Source organism: Panthera onca, chromosome C1, assembly GCF_046562875.1.
Source record: "Panthera onca isolate mPanOnc1 chromosome C1, mPanOnc1 haplotype 2, whole genome shotgun sequence".
Lineage (NCBI taxonomy): Eukaryota > Metazoa > Chordata > Mammalia > Carnivora > Felidae > Panthera > Panthera onca.
In genome coordinates this window covers 47,804,922-47,818,525 of record NC_138346.1, presented here as the reverse complement: position 1 = coordinate 47,818,525, position 13,604 = coordinate 47,804,922, and the positions used below count along the sequence as shown (strand labels likewise).

At 35.9% G+C, this 13,604-nt stretch overlaps 1 protein-coding gene and 1 long non-coding RNA gene across 2 annotated transcripts in view; one reads left to right on the top strand and one right to left on the bottom strand.

The window, feature by feature from the left end:
• The window catches only part of FAM171B (family with sequence similarity 171 member B), a 67,418-nt gene that overhangs the window by 49,430 nt on the left and 4,384 nt on the right, over nucleotides 1-13,604 (top strand). The window contains exons 4-7 of the mRNA XM_060622295.2: nucleotides 183-341; nucleotides 4,164-4,334; nucleotides 7,676-7,792; nucleotides 13,229-13,352. Coding sequence (XP_060478278.1) covers nucleotides 183-341; nucleotides 4,164-4,334; nucleotides 7,676-7,792; nucleotides 13,229-13,352 — 571 coding nt within the window. The remainder of the gene's footprint in view (nucleotides 1-182; nucleotides 342-4,163; nucleotides 4,335-7,675; nucleotides 7,793-13,228; nucleotides 13,353-13,604) is intronic.
• The window catches only part of LOC132671475 (uncharacterized), a 64,412-nt gene continuing 55,156 nt past the window's right edge, over nucleotides 4,349-13,604 (bottom strand). The window contains exons 2-5 of the long non-coding RNA XR_009607112.3: nucleotides 8,678-8,851; nucleotides 7,894-8,021; nucleotides 7,668-7,786; nucleotides 4,349-5,431 (exon numbers count right to left, since the gene is read on the bottom strand). This is a non-coding gene — a long non-coding RNA (uncharacterized LOC132671475). The remainder of the gene's footprint in view (nucleotides 5,432-7,667; nucleotides 7,787-7,893; nucleotides 8,022-8,677; nucleotides 8,852-13,604) is intronic.

Sequence of the window (13,604 nt, the reverse complement as noted above, 5' to 3'; positions counted from 1 at the left end):
ATCAAGTGGTCTCCAGGATAAAGGTGCCTTGTGTGACCTAAAGAAAGGAAGATTTCTTATTTCAATTCAGAATTTAAAATATTAATTATAAGGAGATGTTAACGTAAAATGTCCTGAGTAATGATGTTATGCCTAATATGCATTTGTTTTGTTCATTTGTTAATGAAGTTTCCTTTTTCCAGATGCCAAATCTCAACCAAGTGTTCAGTTTTCAAAAGCCTTAATTAAACTACCTGACAACCATCATATTAGCAACGTAACAGGCTATCTTACAGTTCTACAACAATTTTTGAAAGTGGACAATTTCCTGTATACAACTGGAATTATGCTCAATAAATCAGGTACTATCTAGCTTTTATATAAATAATACTTAAAAGAAACAGTATATAAAGCTAGTTATTAAAATGTTATAAGGCAATTTCCTTTTATCCAGTGAAAGAAAAATTATACCATAATCTTCTGCATACATTATATTAAATTAATGAAAAATTTAATGTACAGGATATTTCTATCCAAAGAAAATAGTAATGATACTGTATAACTTTGCAGGTTAAAAAAATACATAAAAATGAAAATTTGACTTAAAGAAGTTTATACGTATTTTTAGAATTTGACCTTCAATTATTGTTATCAAATTAATCAGAACTGTCAATAATTGTTAGACATAAAAAGTTTATAGATGGGAGTAACCAACTGGAAGTTTTTCTTAAGTAAATTTGATATTCTAAGTTAGTAAAATTATAACTTTTTAAAAAACATATACAGTTGACCCTTGAACAATGTAGAGATTGCCTCCCCCCAGTAAAAAACTCATATAACTTTTTGATTTTCCAGAAATGTAACTACTGATTGCCTACTGTTGACCAGAAGCCTTACCAATAACTGTCAATTAACACATATTTTGTATATTATATGTGTTATTTACTGTATTCTTACAATAAGCTAGAGGAAGGAAAGTGTTAAGAAAATCCTAAGAAAGAGAAAATACATTTATGGTACTGCATTTATCAAAAACAATGCACGTAAGTGCACCTGTGCAGTTCAAACCCATGTTATTCAAGGGTCAGCTGTATTCCAGATTCAGCAGCATATATATATATATATTTCTCTCTCTATATATATACACACACAGTATAGGGCTGTCACAACCTAACAGGTAAGAGGATGATGGGCTTTTACATTTTATTTAATATACCCGTGAATAAACCCCGTAAAATCTCTCTTCTCTGTACATCCACCTTTGTTCCACTATTTCTACCACCTGTGGCAACATATAACTGAAACTCCACTGTTTTTAAAAATCACCTCAGTCTATAATTTTATGATTTCATTTAGGTCAAATTTTGTTCCATTTCATTTGGGGAACAACCAGAAATTAGAGTAATAAGCGTATAGATGTTTTGGTTAGTTTTGTTTTTTTTTTCTTACCTATTGTAGCCGATGCTATTGGTGCTCCAGCAAGATGACTGTCCCTCCTCTGTTATGGGCCTGTGTTTCCTGCTGCACAAATCTGTGACTCTGCCTAAAGGCATTCCGTGGTCCAACAAGCAGGCGAGGCTCTCACTAGGGCAAGCTCTCAACTAATAGACAAGAGTACAAAGAGAGTACATATCTATTCCTTAATAATCTTTTTTTGTCTTCTTCTTCTTTATATGTCTCCACTCCCTCAATGGTGGGTACTTCCTCCCAAATTGATATCTCAGGCTTAGCTTCTTGAAGAAGCCAATCTAAGACACCTGCCAAAATTTTCCAGATGGAAGTTATAGGATGCTCAAAATAAAAACATTTACAAGGATGGGACCAGTCTACCATATCACAAATGAAGCTCATGTGGTCCTGAGGAGTTTTTATGGTCAAGACTCATTAGGCCCAGTGGGAAGGGGACATAATGGGTGCTTCCTTCCAGCATTCCTCTACCACCTGCTTTTGAGACTATTCATTCACTGTTTCAGTTATCCTGAGAGTGCTGCTAACATTTTAAAAGTTCTACAGCAGTGCCGCCAATGGCAATGTTCTTCTGCTCTATCCAATATGGTAGCTACTAGCCACATGTGTCTGTTGAGCTCTTGAAATATAACTAGTACACTGAGGAACTAAAGCACTAACGTCCTTTAAATTGCAGCATGTTGCTGGTGGCTACTGTATTGGATTGGCTATTGTATTGTATAGTTCTAGTGGTCTGTGAGTAAAAGTTTTTTTCAAGTTGTGTCCTTATCATTATCTTTTAGTCTCTTTTTCTCTTGTACCATTCTCTTTTCCTTCTTTTTTGAGTTGAGTTGGCCTTATCTCACATGGTGGGGAGTTGATCTCATAATTTCAGCTTCATTTAGGATGTAAAGCCACCGATGCACAGAACCGAGGGGTGGGAGTGGAGTGAAGAGCAGTCACCTCAGAAAGCCAGCTGGCTTTACTAAACAGTTTGACATAAGAAATTATAACTACTTACAGATTACATAGTAATTTATTTGTGCTTACATTGGATTTGTACTAGTGTAACTGGTCTACAAAATATGTATGCCATTACTTTGCTTATCTTATATTAGTGTTTCAGGAAGTTTACCAAGGCTAATTGTCTTCTATTTCATTGAAGTTTTTCATTAAGCCAGTAATTGCTCTGACAGGTGAAGATACACACCAGATATAGTAGTAGTGATAATGAGAATTCCTTTCTGGGGCCTGGAAGGCCCTCTGTTATTTCTACCTCTCTGCCCTCCAACCTTCTTTCATTCTTAAACATGCCAAGATCACCTCTGATTTGGGGGTTTTTCACTTGTTTCTTCTTCCTGGAAAGCTCTTCTCTGAGGTCTTTGTATGGATGGCATCTTATCATTTGGCCGCAGCTCAAACATCCCCTCCTTAGAGAGGCAACTTTTATGACCATGCAATTACATTGCCTTTCCAGATTTTCCTTAAAGCACTGATAAAGCAGCTTCTACCATACATTTACATTCCGGTGGAGGAAAAGTTGACAATGAGCAAAGAAATGGAAAAAAGCATTCTTGATGGTAATGCAGATTGTGAAAAACATATCTCAAGAGATCATGTACTCACTGTGTCTTTGGAACCAAGATGAGTAGGTGGTGCCAATAGGGGCTCTGTTGTAACTATTTGTTAAATGAACAAAACTCTAGCTTTTAATTCAAAGATTCAGGTTTATCTACAAAGAGCAAATTATATGTAATAAATACACTAGAGTCAACTCTTTCTAATGTGTTAGTAAATTACTTGGAAAATCTAAAATTATCAAATTATTTGTAGAAAATTTATATTAAATTTTAACATCTGTAACCATATTACTTTATTCATTATAAATATTCTGGTATAGATTATTTTTGGCATCGCTAATATTTAAAAAGAAAACAAAGGCATTTTCTACTCTTTTCCTGTCAGTAATAGAGAAATATAGGTAGCTCCTGATGTTTAAGAAGGCATATTATAAATTGTATGTATAATTATACTTTAAAACCTTAGGCAAAACACTATAACCAATTCTTCTCTTAATCTCATTTCCCTACTTTCAAGCTTTGAAGTCTAGGTAATATTGTATTATTAATATTTAGTCTGTTTATATTCCTTCAGTTATGCTATTAATCAAATATATATTAAAGCTTATTACTTTTATCAGCAAACAATATTGCTGATTTTGTTTCATGTTTGTCAAACCTGTAAAAATTTGCATTTTGAATCAGAATGTTTTTTCCACGAGGTAACTTCAAGGAACACAGCTCAGTCTGTTGGTTCTTGTACTTGAAACAGACACTCTTGGGGACAGGAGAGACTGGCTTATAGACCCAAATCTGCATTGATGACTTGAGGTGGCAGAACCTTTATTTGGGTAGGACACTTGTGAACTGTATTTTTTTGCTGTTGTTTTGTAGGTTTTTAAAACATTGAATTAGGTTCTGGTGACCTTAAATCACATGACTCTGAAAGAATTAGATCTCTGGGCTCATGTTGATTTGTCAAGTTACATGAGTATAACCTATATTTATGATATATTTTACAATTCTTTCATGAGGACCCAGTATCTATTTAATATTAAAGTGGATAACCATAGGTGAAATAAATGAATTAGATATTTTAGGCCCATATTACTTTGTTATTAATATGTAACTACAACGTGTATTTTACAAATGGTTTTAACAAACTGTCTTCTTTTTTAGGTTTTGAAAGTACTGAATTGACTCCTCTTGCTGCAATATGCGTGAAAATATATTCTGGAGGAAAAGAATTAAAGGTGGATGGCTCTATTCAAGTTTCTCTTCCCCTTATACATACAAATGATGTAAGTGCAGGGGATCAGATACCTGCCTGGACATTTGATATGAACATAGGTATGTGAGCTATGTGAAAATACTCTGAATATTTTCCTTTTGGTGTTTGAATGTTTGATCTTAAAGATAGGTTTCCATATTACTATTAAAGATTTTTTCAGCTTTATTGAGGTATAATTGGCAAATTTTTATATGCTGACTATAGAATAATTAAAAATTAATGTGTCTTATTTAAAACATTAAGATATATCATTTATATTTGAATGATTTATCTTTAGTAGAGCACTAAATCAGTAATGTTACAATTTTAAGCACTTTATCAATGACCAGAATTTGGCCCCACTTTGATTAATATAATACAATTGTGGGGAAAATGATGCCAATATGTTACATGTAAAGAATAGTATTGTTTATTCACATTCCTTTTTTATTAAAGTAAGCACTATGCCCAACATAGGGCTTGAACTCATAACCGAGATCAAGAGTCGTGTGCTCTACTGGCTGAACCACCCAGTCACCCCTCCCTTGCCTTTTATATTTCCCAAGATCTTTAACAGAAAAGTATAAATAAATTTTTAAAAAACTATTTCTACTCTTCTAGGTTTTTGTTTTGATAAGCAATATGAACTTATATCTAAAAGGTTGGTTAAGGCAATTAAGAAATGTATGTTAATTTCATGAAAATAAACGACATTGTGCTATTAAGATACAGAGTGGTTATTAAAAAAAAAAAAAAAAAAAAATCTCAGGTACCAGTTTTGGTCCTGAGTTTAGTCTCCTAAGTAGAAGTACTTTTTCCTTCTCTGCTTCCCTTGGTTTTGTTCTTGTGTTTCCATGTAAATAAGAGGAGTGTCTTTAAATTACTAAAAAAGGGGGGAGGGGGCGGGGGATATGATCCACAATTGTTTTGGATGAGTCAAGATACAGAGCCTAGACAGTTTCACAGGATTTGATTTCTCTCATGTTTTCTCTGTGTTAATACCTTTCTGGGATAAGATTTACCTTCAGAGTGGCAAGAAGAGAGTAGGTGCTCTGACTTGACACACAGGTTGAAGTCCAATGGAAAGAGATTCTTTTCCCAGTAGCAATTGTGCAAGCTCTTGGATTCACTGCAATTATAGAATTTTCATGCCCATCTCTGAACCAGCCTTTGTGGTCTGCAAATAGAATGTACAGATTTATTTAGGCTTAAGATTCTGTGTTGGAGGCCCAAACTAATCATGTGGACTGAGAATATGGAGCAGTTAACCTTCAAAAGAGATTTGGAATGAGATTTCACTGCAGTTGGATTGGAAGGGTAGTTAGGCAAAAAAAAAAAAAAAAAAAAAAAAAAAAATCCAAATACCTGTTTACTACAAAATGTAAACAATAATATATATAGTTGCCACTGTTTTTAAAAACATGTATATAAGTAAAAAGGATAGTTGTAAGAGAAAGTCTCTCAATGTGATTCTATACTCAGTACTGCACTTCTGTCACCAAATGTGGGGGTGTTTTTCTCACACCAAGCAGTTCTCTACCAGCTGGGTATCCTAAAATTCAATTCAGACACTACCTACCTAGAATTAGCATCAGATTCCACAGGTTAAAGGCTCAGTCTTCCAAGAGTGTCCCCTAACCCCCACCTCAGAGGCCAATTACAAGTCCAGTTTATCATCTGTGCTTCTGACCAACTGGCTATAAACTGGAGGTTCCCATGATCTTCTCCTCAACCTTGATAGTTGCTAGAACAGCTCACAGGAAAACAGTTTACTTGCTATATTATCAGTTTATTATAGAAGAATATCCTCTCCTCTGGGTGCATCCCCTCCCACCACCTCCATGTGTTCACCAGCTCTGTTCTTCGAACCCTGTAGTTCAGGTATTTTTATGTAGGCATGATTGTCATTGACCATTGGTGATTGAACTTAATCTTCAGCCCATCTCCCCTTTCTGCAGGAGTAGGGTGAAGCTGAAAATTCCAACCTTCTAATCACTTGGTGGGTTTCCCTGGCAACCAGCCCAATCCACAGGGACTTTTCAAAAATCACCTTATTAACATGAACTCAGGTGTGGTTGAAAGTGGCTTGTTAGTAACTACAAGAGGTACTCTTTCCATAGGTAACATTGCATTTTATTACATAGATAACTCCAAGGATTTCCAAAGCTCTGTGTAAGGACTGGGGACTAAAACCAAATATAATATATTGTAATCATTGGATTAAGAGCTCTAAGCCCTAGATTCTAGTCCATTCACCAGCAGTGTGATTTTTTAAAAAAATGTTTATTATGAGAGCGAGAGAGATTTATTTACTATGAGCGTGAGCGAGAGAAAGAGAGCACAAGCAGGGGAGGGGTAGAGAGAGAGAATCCCAAGCAGACTCTGTACGTCAGCACAGAGCCTAAGGCGGGGCTCGATCACGAACCCATGAGATAATGACCTGAGCCGAAATCAAGAGTCCAGTGCTTAACCATCTGAGCCACCCAGGCACCCCACCAGCCGTGTGATTTTGAACTAATCACTTATTTGGGCCTGAATTTCCTAATTTGTTGAATGAAAGAATTGTTTTAAAACAACATTTTAAAGAGTATCTGTTTTGAGTTCTGATTTCTGATTATTCGTCCTGACAGAGGCTTTGTACCCTCCAGTAACAAAACTTTTAAATTCATATATTCGATATATAATGCTTAATTGTATGACTATTTAAAAACCAGTAAGTTGATCCATTTCTGTCATTTCAAGTTTGTCTACCTTATTAAATACTGTTTTACATGCTGTAGGTATATCATTACAGTGAATTAATAAACCAAGTACAAATATACACTGAACTTACAAAAAACTTTGTTATGCTGAACTTTATAAAAGATCTGGGTTTTACTGAATTTTTTTCTATGGATGGCATTTTATTAGATAGTATTTTTAAAAACATTCTTAAAAATTTCATTCTAAAAGAGCTATGCCAACAGTAATAGACCAAAACAGTATTTAATAAAAAAATTAATGAGGCCATAAAACATATATTACAAGTGTTTAATCAGAATCCTGGAACAGGTGACAAATAGCCACCTATTGATAAATTTGAATTTCACTATTCACATCCTTAAAACCTATCTCAATATGTACAATTTAAACATTATTCGGAGAGTTGTGATTTCTCTAAATATGTGTACATTCTTAGTTTATTTATAATGATTTTCTTTCCTTTAGTCATAACAATCATTCAAATCATCCTATTGTATATATTATAATGTAAACTATATTTTGATATAATATGTATTATCTCATGATAATATATTGCCAGAGTCTTCATAATTTTTGAAAGAGTTCTGCAAAAACAGTCTATACATGACTATCAGCAAACTCCTATCAGCCTTATAGATCTATACACTAACTGATTGGGATTTTTTACTTACCTTTTTAGGTGCTTGGGTAAATCATGGCCAGGGAATGGTCAAGGAACATAACAATCACTTCGTCTGGACATATGATGCACCACGTTTGGGCTACTGGATAGCTGCTCCACTTCCAGGAACTAGAGGTATTGTAAAAATGAAACAAAAGGCATTTGAAAAAATCCAAATAGTCAAACTGGAATTGATATCACTAGATCTCCATTTTATTCTAAACTTTGCCACTTACAGACTGTATGATGTTGGAAAAAGCTTCTAGTCTGTTGATCTCCGCTTTCTTTTAATTTTTTTCATGTGTATAAGAAAAGATTAAGCTCTGTGAACTCTGAGGTTTTTATAGCATGATGTCTGATGAATCTGTAAAGTGTAAAGTTTGTTCAATAAAGCGTTTACTTTTCACGAATAAATTTTACCCAGATCAGTTAAAGCGTTGGGTTGCAAGCAACAGGAACAGATCTTAGATAATTACATAAGATGTATTAGGATGCAGGGAGTTCATAGGATCCCAGGGAAGGCTGAAGAACTAGGTTCTAAAAGGCAGGAATCCTAGGGCACCCGGTTACCAGGCCTACTTGACTGTCTTTGCAGAATTGCTGCTCCACGTACAGCTGACTCCAACCCTTTGTGATCTTTTCCTCACACTGTTCCTTCATTCTAGAGATAAAGAGTTTGGTTTGCCCGGACATGGGTCATGAGCACACCCCTGGGGTGAGGGCTATTGAAAAATAGTGTCCCCAGATTTTCTCAATATAAGACATGTGATACCCCAAATGAAGGTTGGCCTGACATAGGAGCTGAGGGTGGACAAAAACTAAGTCTTGTCCACTAGGAATGATCTATTCATGTTCTAGGTCAAATGAGTATTTTATTTTTCCTAGATTGGACATGCTATCAGATTATTTATATGATTTAAAGTAAGGAAATCCTATACATGCATCTTGAGTTGTGTAAATCTCTCAAAATACTCAAACACTGCATGTTTTATCCATGAAATCTTCTTAAAGTCTTCTAACCTGCTGTAGTGTAGTCTGATTGCACCACGGGCTTAGTATCATTTTCTGGGCCTTTTGGGTGCTCACCGTATCAATTGAATTGCTTCGTGGCTTTGCCTGTCGCCAGCTTTGCTAAGTCAGCTTCCAGCCTTCATCATCTTCTTGCTCTGGTCTCTTACGACATTCTCCTTTAACCTGTGGGTTTGTTTATAAAAACAAAACCAAGCAAAACCATCAGGGTCATTTTAGTGAAGCTTTGGGGGAGTGTGAAGGTTGAATGCATATGTCGTTCCTACATCTTTAATCATGTGTCAGAGAATTCTTTTGGTTTGTTGAGTGTTTTGGCTCCCAGCTGAGAGGCAGCTGCAACCTGGCTATTTCACGCTAGTCAGGCACAGCCCCAGTGCACACCCTGACCCAGGATGTGGATGACATTGTACATACATTTCTCTGCAGCCTTCTATCACCTAACTTTGTTATGGCGGCCTGTTAATAATTCGAAGGCTCTCAGTTCTTTCTGAAGATGTCTTTTTCGATAGTTTAATTTTTATCATTTTATATTGACAGCCTTTGAATTTTAAACCATGCAAGGTAACAAGACTTTTTTTTTTTTCAATGAAGCTAACATGTAATATTCCAATAGAAGAAATATGAGCCATTTAACCATTATGATCAAGGGGGATGTTCTCTCTGTTTTTGTTTGAACTTAGTACTTATGAGATTATTTATTCAGAAACCAGAGGGTGGTTACTTTTGTTCTTCATGATGCAAAATATCCTGCAGTCTTGCCAGCTGTCTGGCCATATTTCATTCTAGATTTGCAACTATAATGAAATATTGATGAAAAAGAACAATTAATATTTAATACTCAGCTCAACTAAATCCCAGTTATTTCATTTCCAATAAAAATAACCCAGGGAACACTTGAGTTTTATAGAGAAGTGTACCTTCCATTAAAAATATACCTGAAATCAATTTATAGAAGATGACTATGAATTACAAAAGCCAAATTTTCCAAAGTAGGTGGCAGTTTTGTTTTAGCTTATAGTTCAGAGAAGATTTTGTGTGAATCAGAGTATGAAAATAGAAATGTGGGATTCCCATTTAGTTTGAATTAGATACCTTCTAGTGATGCTTTTGAAAAATCCATTCTGCGAGCCTATCACAGAGGAACACTCTACTAGAAATATGGATAGCTTGATTGTAGCTCTGGCTTTGCTGATAATTTATCCGGCTGAGTTTGAAATACGTACTTGCCTGAGTGTTTTCTTATTTCTAAATGGTAGGAGTTGGATATGATGATCCTTAATGCCCCCTAAAATTTTAGATTGTGAGTAAAATCACATTTTGTAAAATCAACATTGGTCTTCTGATGGACTAGGTGCTGGAGCTACTTAAAGTTTAGCCAATAACATACTAAATCTGTTTTTTAAATACATTTTGAATGGAATTCTAGAATTCCTTGGAAAATAAGTGCAAGAAATTAAAATCAAGTGATTGCTACAGGCAAGTAGACAGCTGAGTAGAGTTTAATAAACAAGTACTTATGACAGTTTTTAAATATGCAGTTTCAAATATATTTAAATGAAAATATAATTTCCTGCCTTTTTGACTCTTTTTAGGCATACACACAAACACACAGATGCATACTTTTTGGTGTTGTCATGTATATAAAATTTGGGAGAAACCCAAAAGTATCAGCCTCGTGTGCCCAAAAGGGAGTTCTGTTGGAATTGTGTGCTATGAAAAGTGTTACTGTATTGTGGAAACATAGACTTTTAGAGAAGTTGAATTTCACCCAGTTATAATCAAACTTTACTCCATTGCAACCCTGGATCCTAAATAAGAATCTGCAGATAGAAATGTTACTTTTATTTCTTTTCTTTCTGAAGAAATTTCATGTTGTGAGTGCTGTACTTGGTTGTCTATCAGATATGATAAATACTTTGTTAACACTTACCATATATATAGGAAAGTGTGGCTAATACTGGAGTGCCAGTGAAGTTTCATTTAATAACAATGATGTTGTACACTGAGTGCTTATCATGTGCCAAGCACTAAGTGTTTTAATAAGTACTTACTCTTTTTTTTTTAAAGTTTATTTATTTATTCTGAGAGAAAGGGCAAGTGGGGGAGGGGCAGAGAGAGAGAAGGAGAGAGAGAATCCCTAGCAGGTTCCGTGCTGTCAGCATAGAGCCCGACTCAGGGCTCAAACCCAGGAACCATGAGATCATGACCTGAACCCAAATCAAGAGTCGGATACTTAACCAGATGCCCCTAATAAGTATTAACTCTCTTAATCCTCATAACAAGCCATATAGGTGAGATCTTATAGATATGAAATGAGACACAAAGTAATGAAACTTGCCCCAAAACTAAATGAGAATGTTACAAAGAAATAAGTGATGATGTTGGGTTTGAGTCCTCCTCTAGAGGAAGGGCTTATTCTACACTCAAATCTAAAGGAGCAAAAGGGGCATGTGGTAATGCGGGCTGGGGGTTTCTGAAGGTTAAGGTAGCAACAGGTACCTTCTTCCCTTTTGTTAATAGTATTTTTATACTTCATCCTCACCATATAAGACTTTATACATGGAATCTCCTGGGGATATTCTGTTCCTCCCCAGAGAGGGTAGAGGGTGGGAGAAGGGTATATATTTAAAGAAATTACATTAATAAAGTTTTTTTTATGTTTATTTTATTTTTGAGAGAAAGAGACAGGGCGTGAGTGGGGGAGAGGCAGAGAGAGAGAGAGGGAGACACAGTATCCAAAGCAGGCTCCAGGCTCTGAGCTGTCAGCACAGAATCATTGAACCCATGAACCGTGAGATCTTGACCTGAGCTGAACTGGGATGCTTAACTGACTGAGCCACCCAAGCGCCCCAAGAAATTACATTTTGATAATAAGTTTCCCTGAAAAGAAAAAAGAAATAGTGAGACTGGGATTCTAATTGAGGCACTCTGGCTCCAAAGTTTGTATGCATAACCACAATACTGCTTCTCCAAAACCTTTCTTACTACCATTATTATTATTTTATTTTTATCAAATAAGATGATGCAAAAGTTAAAGGATCTAAAGTCTGTCATCCTCAGTCTTTTCTAGGGTCCTTGGTGAAGCTGAAAGCCTCATTCTGGATGTTTCTCGTGGTAGAGATTGCCAGAGAACCACCTGTCTGACCAGTCTTATCACTTTATCACTCTGAATTCATATTAGACTCTAGTTGATAATGATCAGTAGACTTGTTATATGTATTTAAAAAAGTTTTCTTAACATTTTGTTTATTTTTGAGAGAGACAGAGACAGAGTACTAGCAGGGGAAGGGCAGAGAGAGAGGGAGACACAGAATCCAAAGCAGGCTCCAGGATCTGAGCTGGCAGCACAGAGCCTGATGAGGGGCTCAAACTCTTGAACCATGAGATCGTGACCTGAGCCATAGTCGGACGATTAACCAACTGAGCCACCTAGGTGCCCCTATATGCATTTTTTAACAAAGTGAAATCTTAGTGGTATTAAAACAGATTACCTCAAAATTAATTGCATTTATGCTCATGCAGAATCTTTTTTTTCCTTTTTTTTTTTTTTTTTTTTTTTTTTTTTTTTGAGAGAGAGTACATGCAGGGGAGAGAGAGACAATCTTCAGCGGGCTCCATGCTCAGTGTGGAGCCCAGTGTGAAGTTTAATCCCACAACCGTGGGATCATGACCTGAGCTGAAGTCAAGAGTTGGGGGCTCAACCAACTGAGCCACCCAGGCACCCCTCATGTAGAATCTTAATAGCCTACACTGATCATCCTAGTACATTAATCTACTTTTACTGCAGTTAAGGTGATTACAACAGCAGTGTATATCTGTGCTCTCATAAAGAAAGACGGTGGGTATCTTGTGCCTCTGCAGGGTGTCTTATTCTAAAGGCCAGATTGAAAGTTGCAACTCTGAATCCTTCGAGTGCCCAATTTTTAGATTCTCTCTAGAAAACCTTTCATACCTATTTACCTTGGCAAATTCCTTTTTGAATTTATCTTTAGATTTTCGTTTATAATTGAATATAGCTACTAAGTCAACCCTCGCTACCAACATTCTATCCCCAAACCTCTCTGCACAGAAATATTTTCCCCTAGTTTATTCCACTACATATCTTGCTACCACACAACAGGAGTCAGTTTTACTGCCTCTTGAAGCAGATTTCCTCACTGGCCCAGCAGCAGGGCCTCATGACTTTTGGGCCTGGCTTGGTTCAGCTCAGCATTTGTTTTCATTCCAGAACCTAGGTTGAAGGAATAGCAGCACTTTTGGATATTCTGTCTGGATACTAGAAAATCTTAGCAAGAGGGTAGGGCCATTTCATGCCACTTCATTTAAGGTGCTCACATTTCATTGAACAGAACAAGAACTGATTAAGCCCAACACATAGGAGTTATGTTCTACCCACAGGGAAGCCGCCATTGGATGGGAGCAAACAAGTATAGCTGTGTACACACACTTAATCTGCTTTACCCAGGATAGGACATGATTGAAAATCTGATCTACCTAAGATAATAAATTCTCTGTTTTACTTGTTTCTGTTGAACCATTTAGGTTCAGGTATAAATGGAGACTCAAGGGATATAACTGCCTACCACACAGTGTTTCTTACAGCCATATTAGGAGGAACAATAGTCATTGTCATTGGATTTTTTGCTGTGCTTCTTTGTTATTGCAGGTAAGAAGAATATTAACATGTATAAACACAGAAAACTATCTGATCATAGTATCATGTCAGTGTGTTCTGGGTATGACAGTTTATAAAAATCAGTGTGACCTTTAAAATATGTTGATTAAAATAAAACTGGATACAGTCTAAGAGCACTGCATATATAATATATATAATTATATATATATAATATATCATGGGATGGTTTTTAAAAATGAATTTTCTAGGTCATAAGTTTTGAACACTTTCTGCTATCTCTTC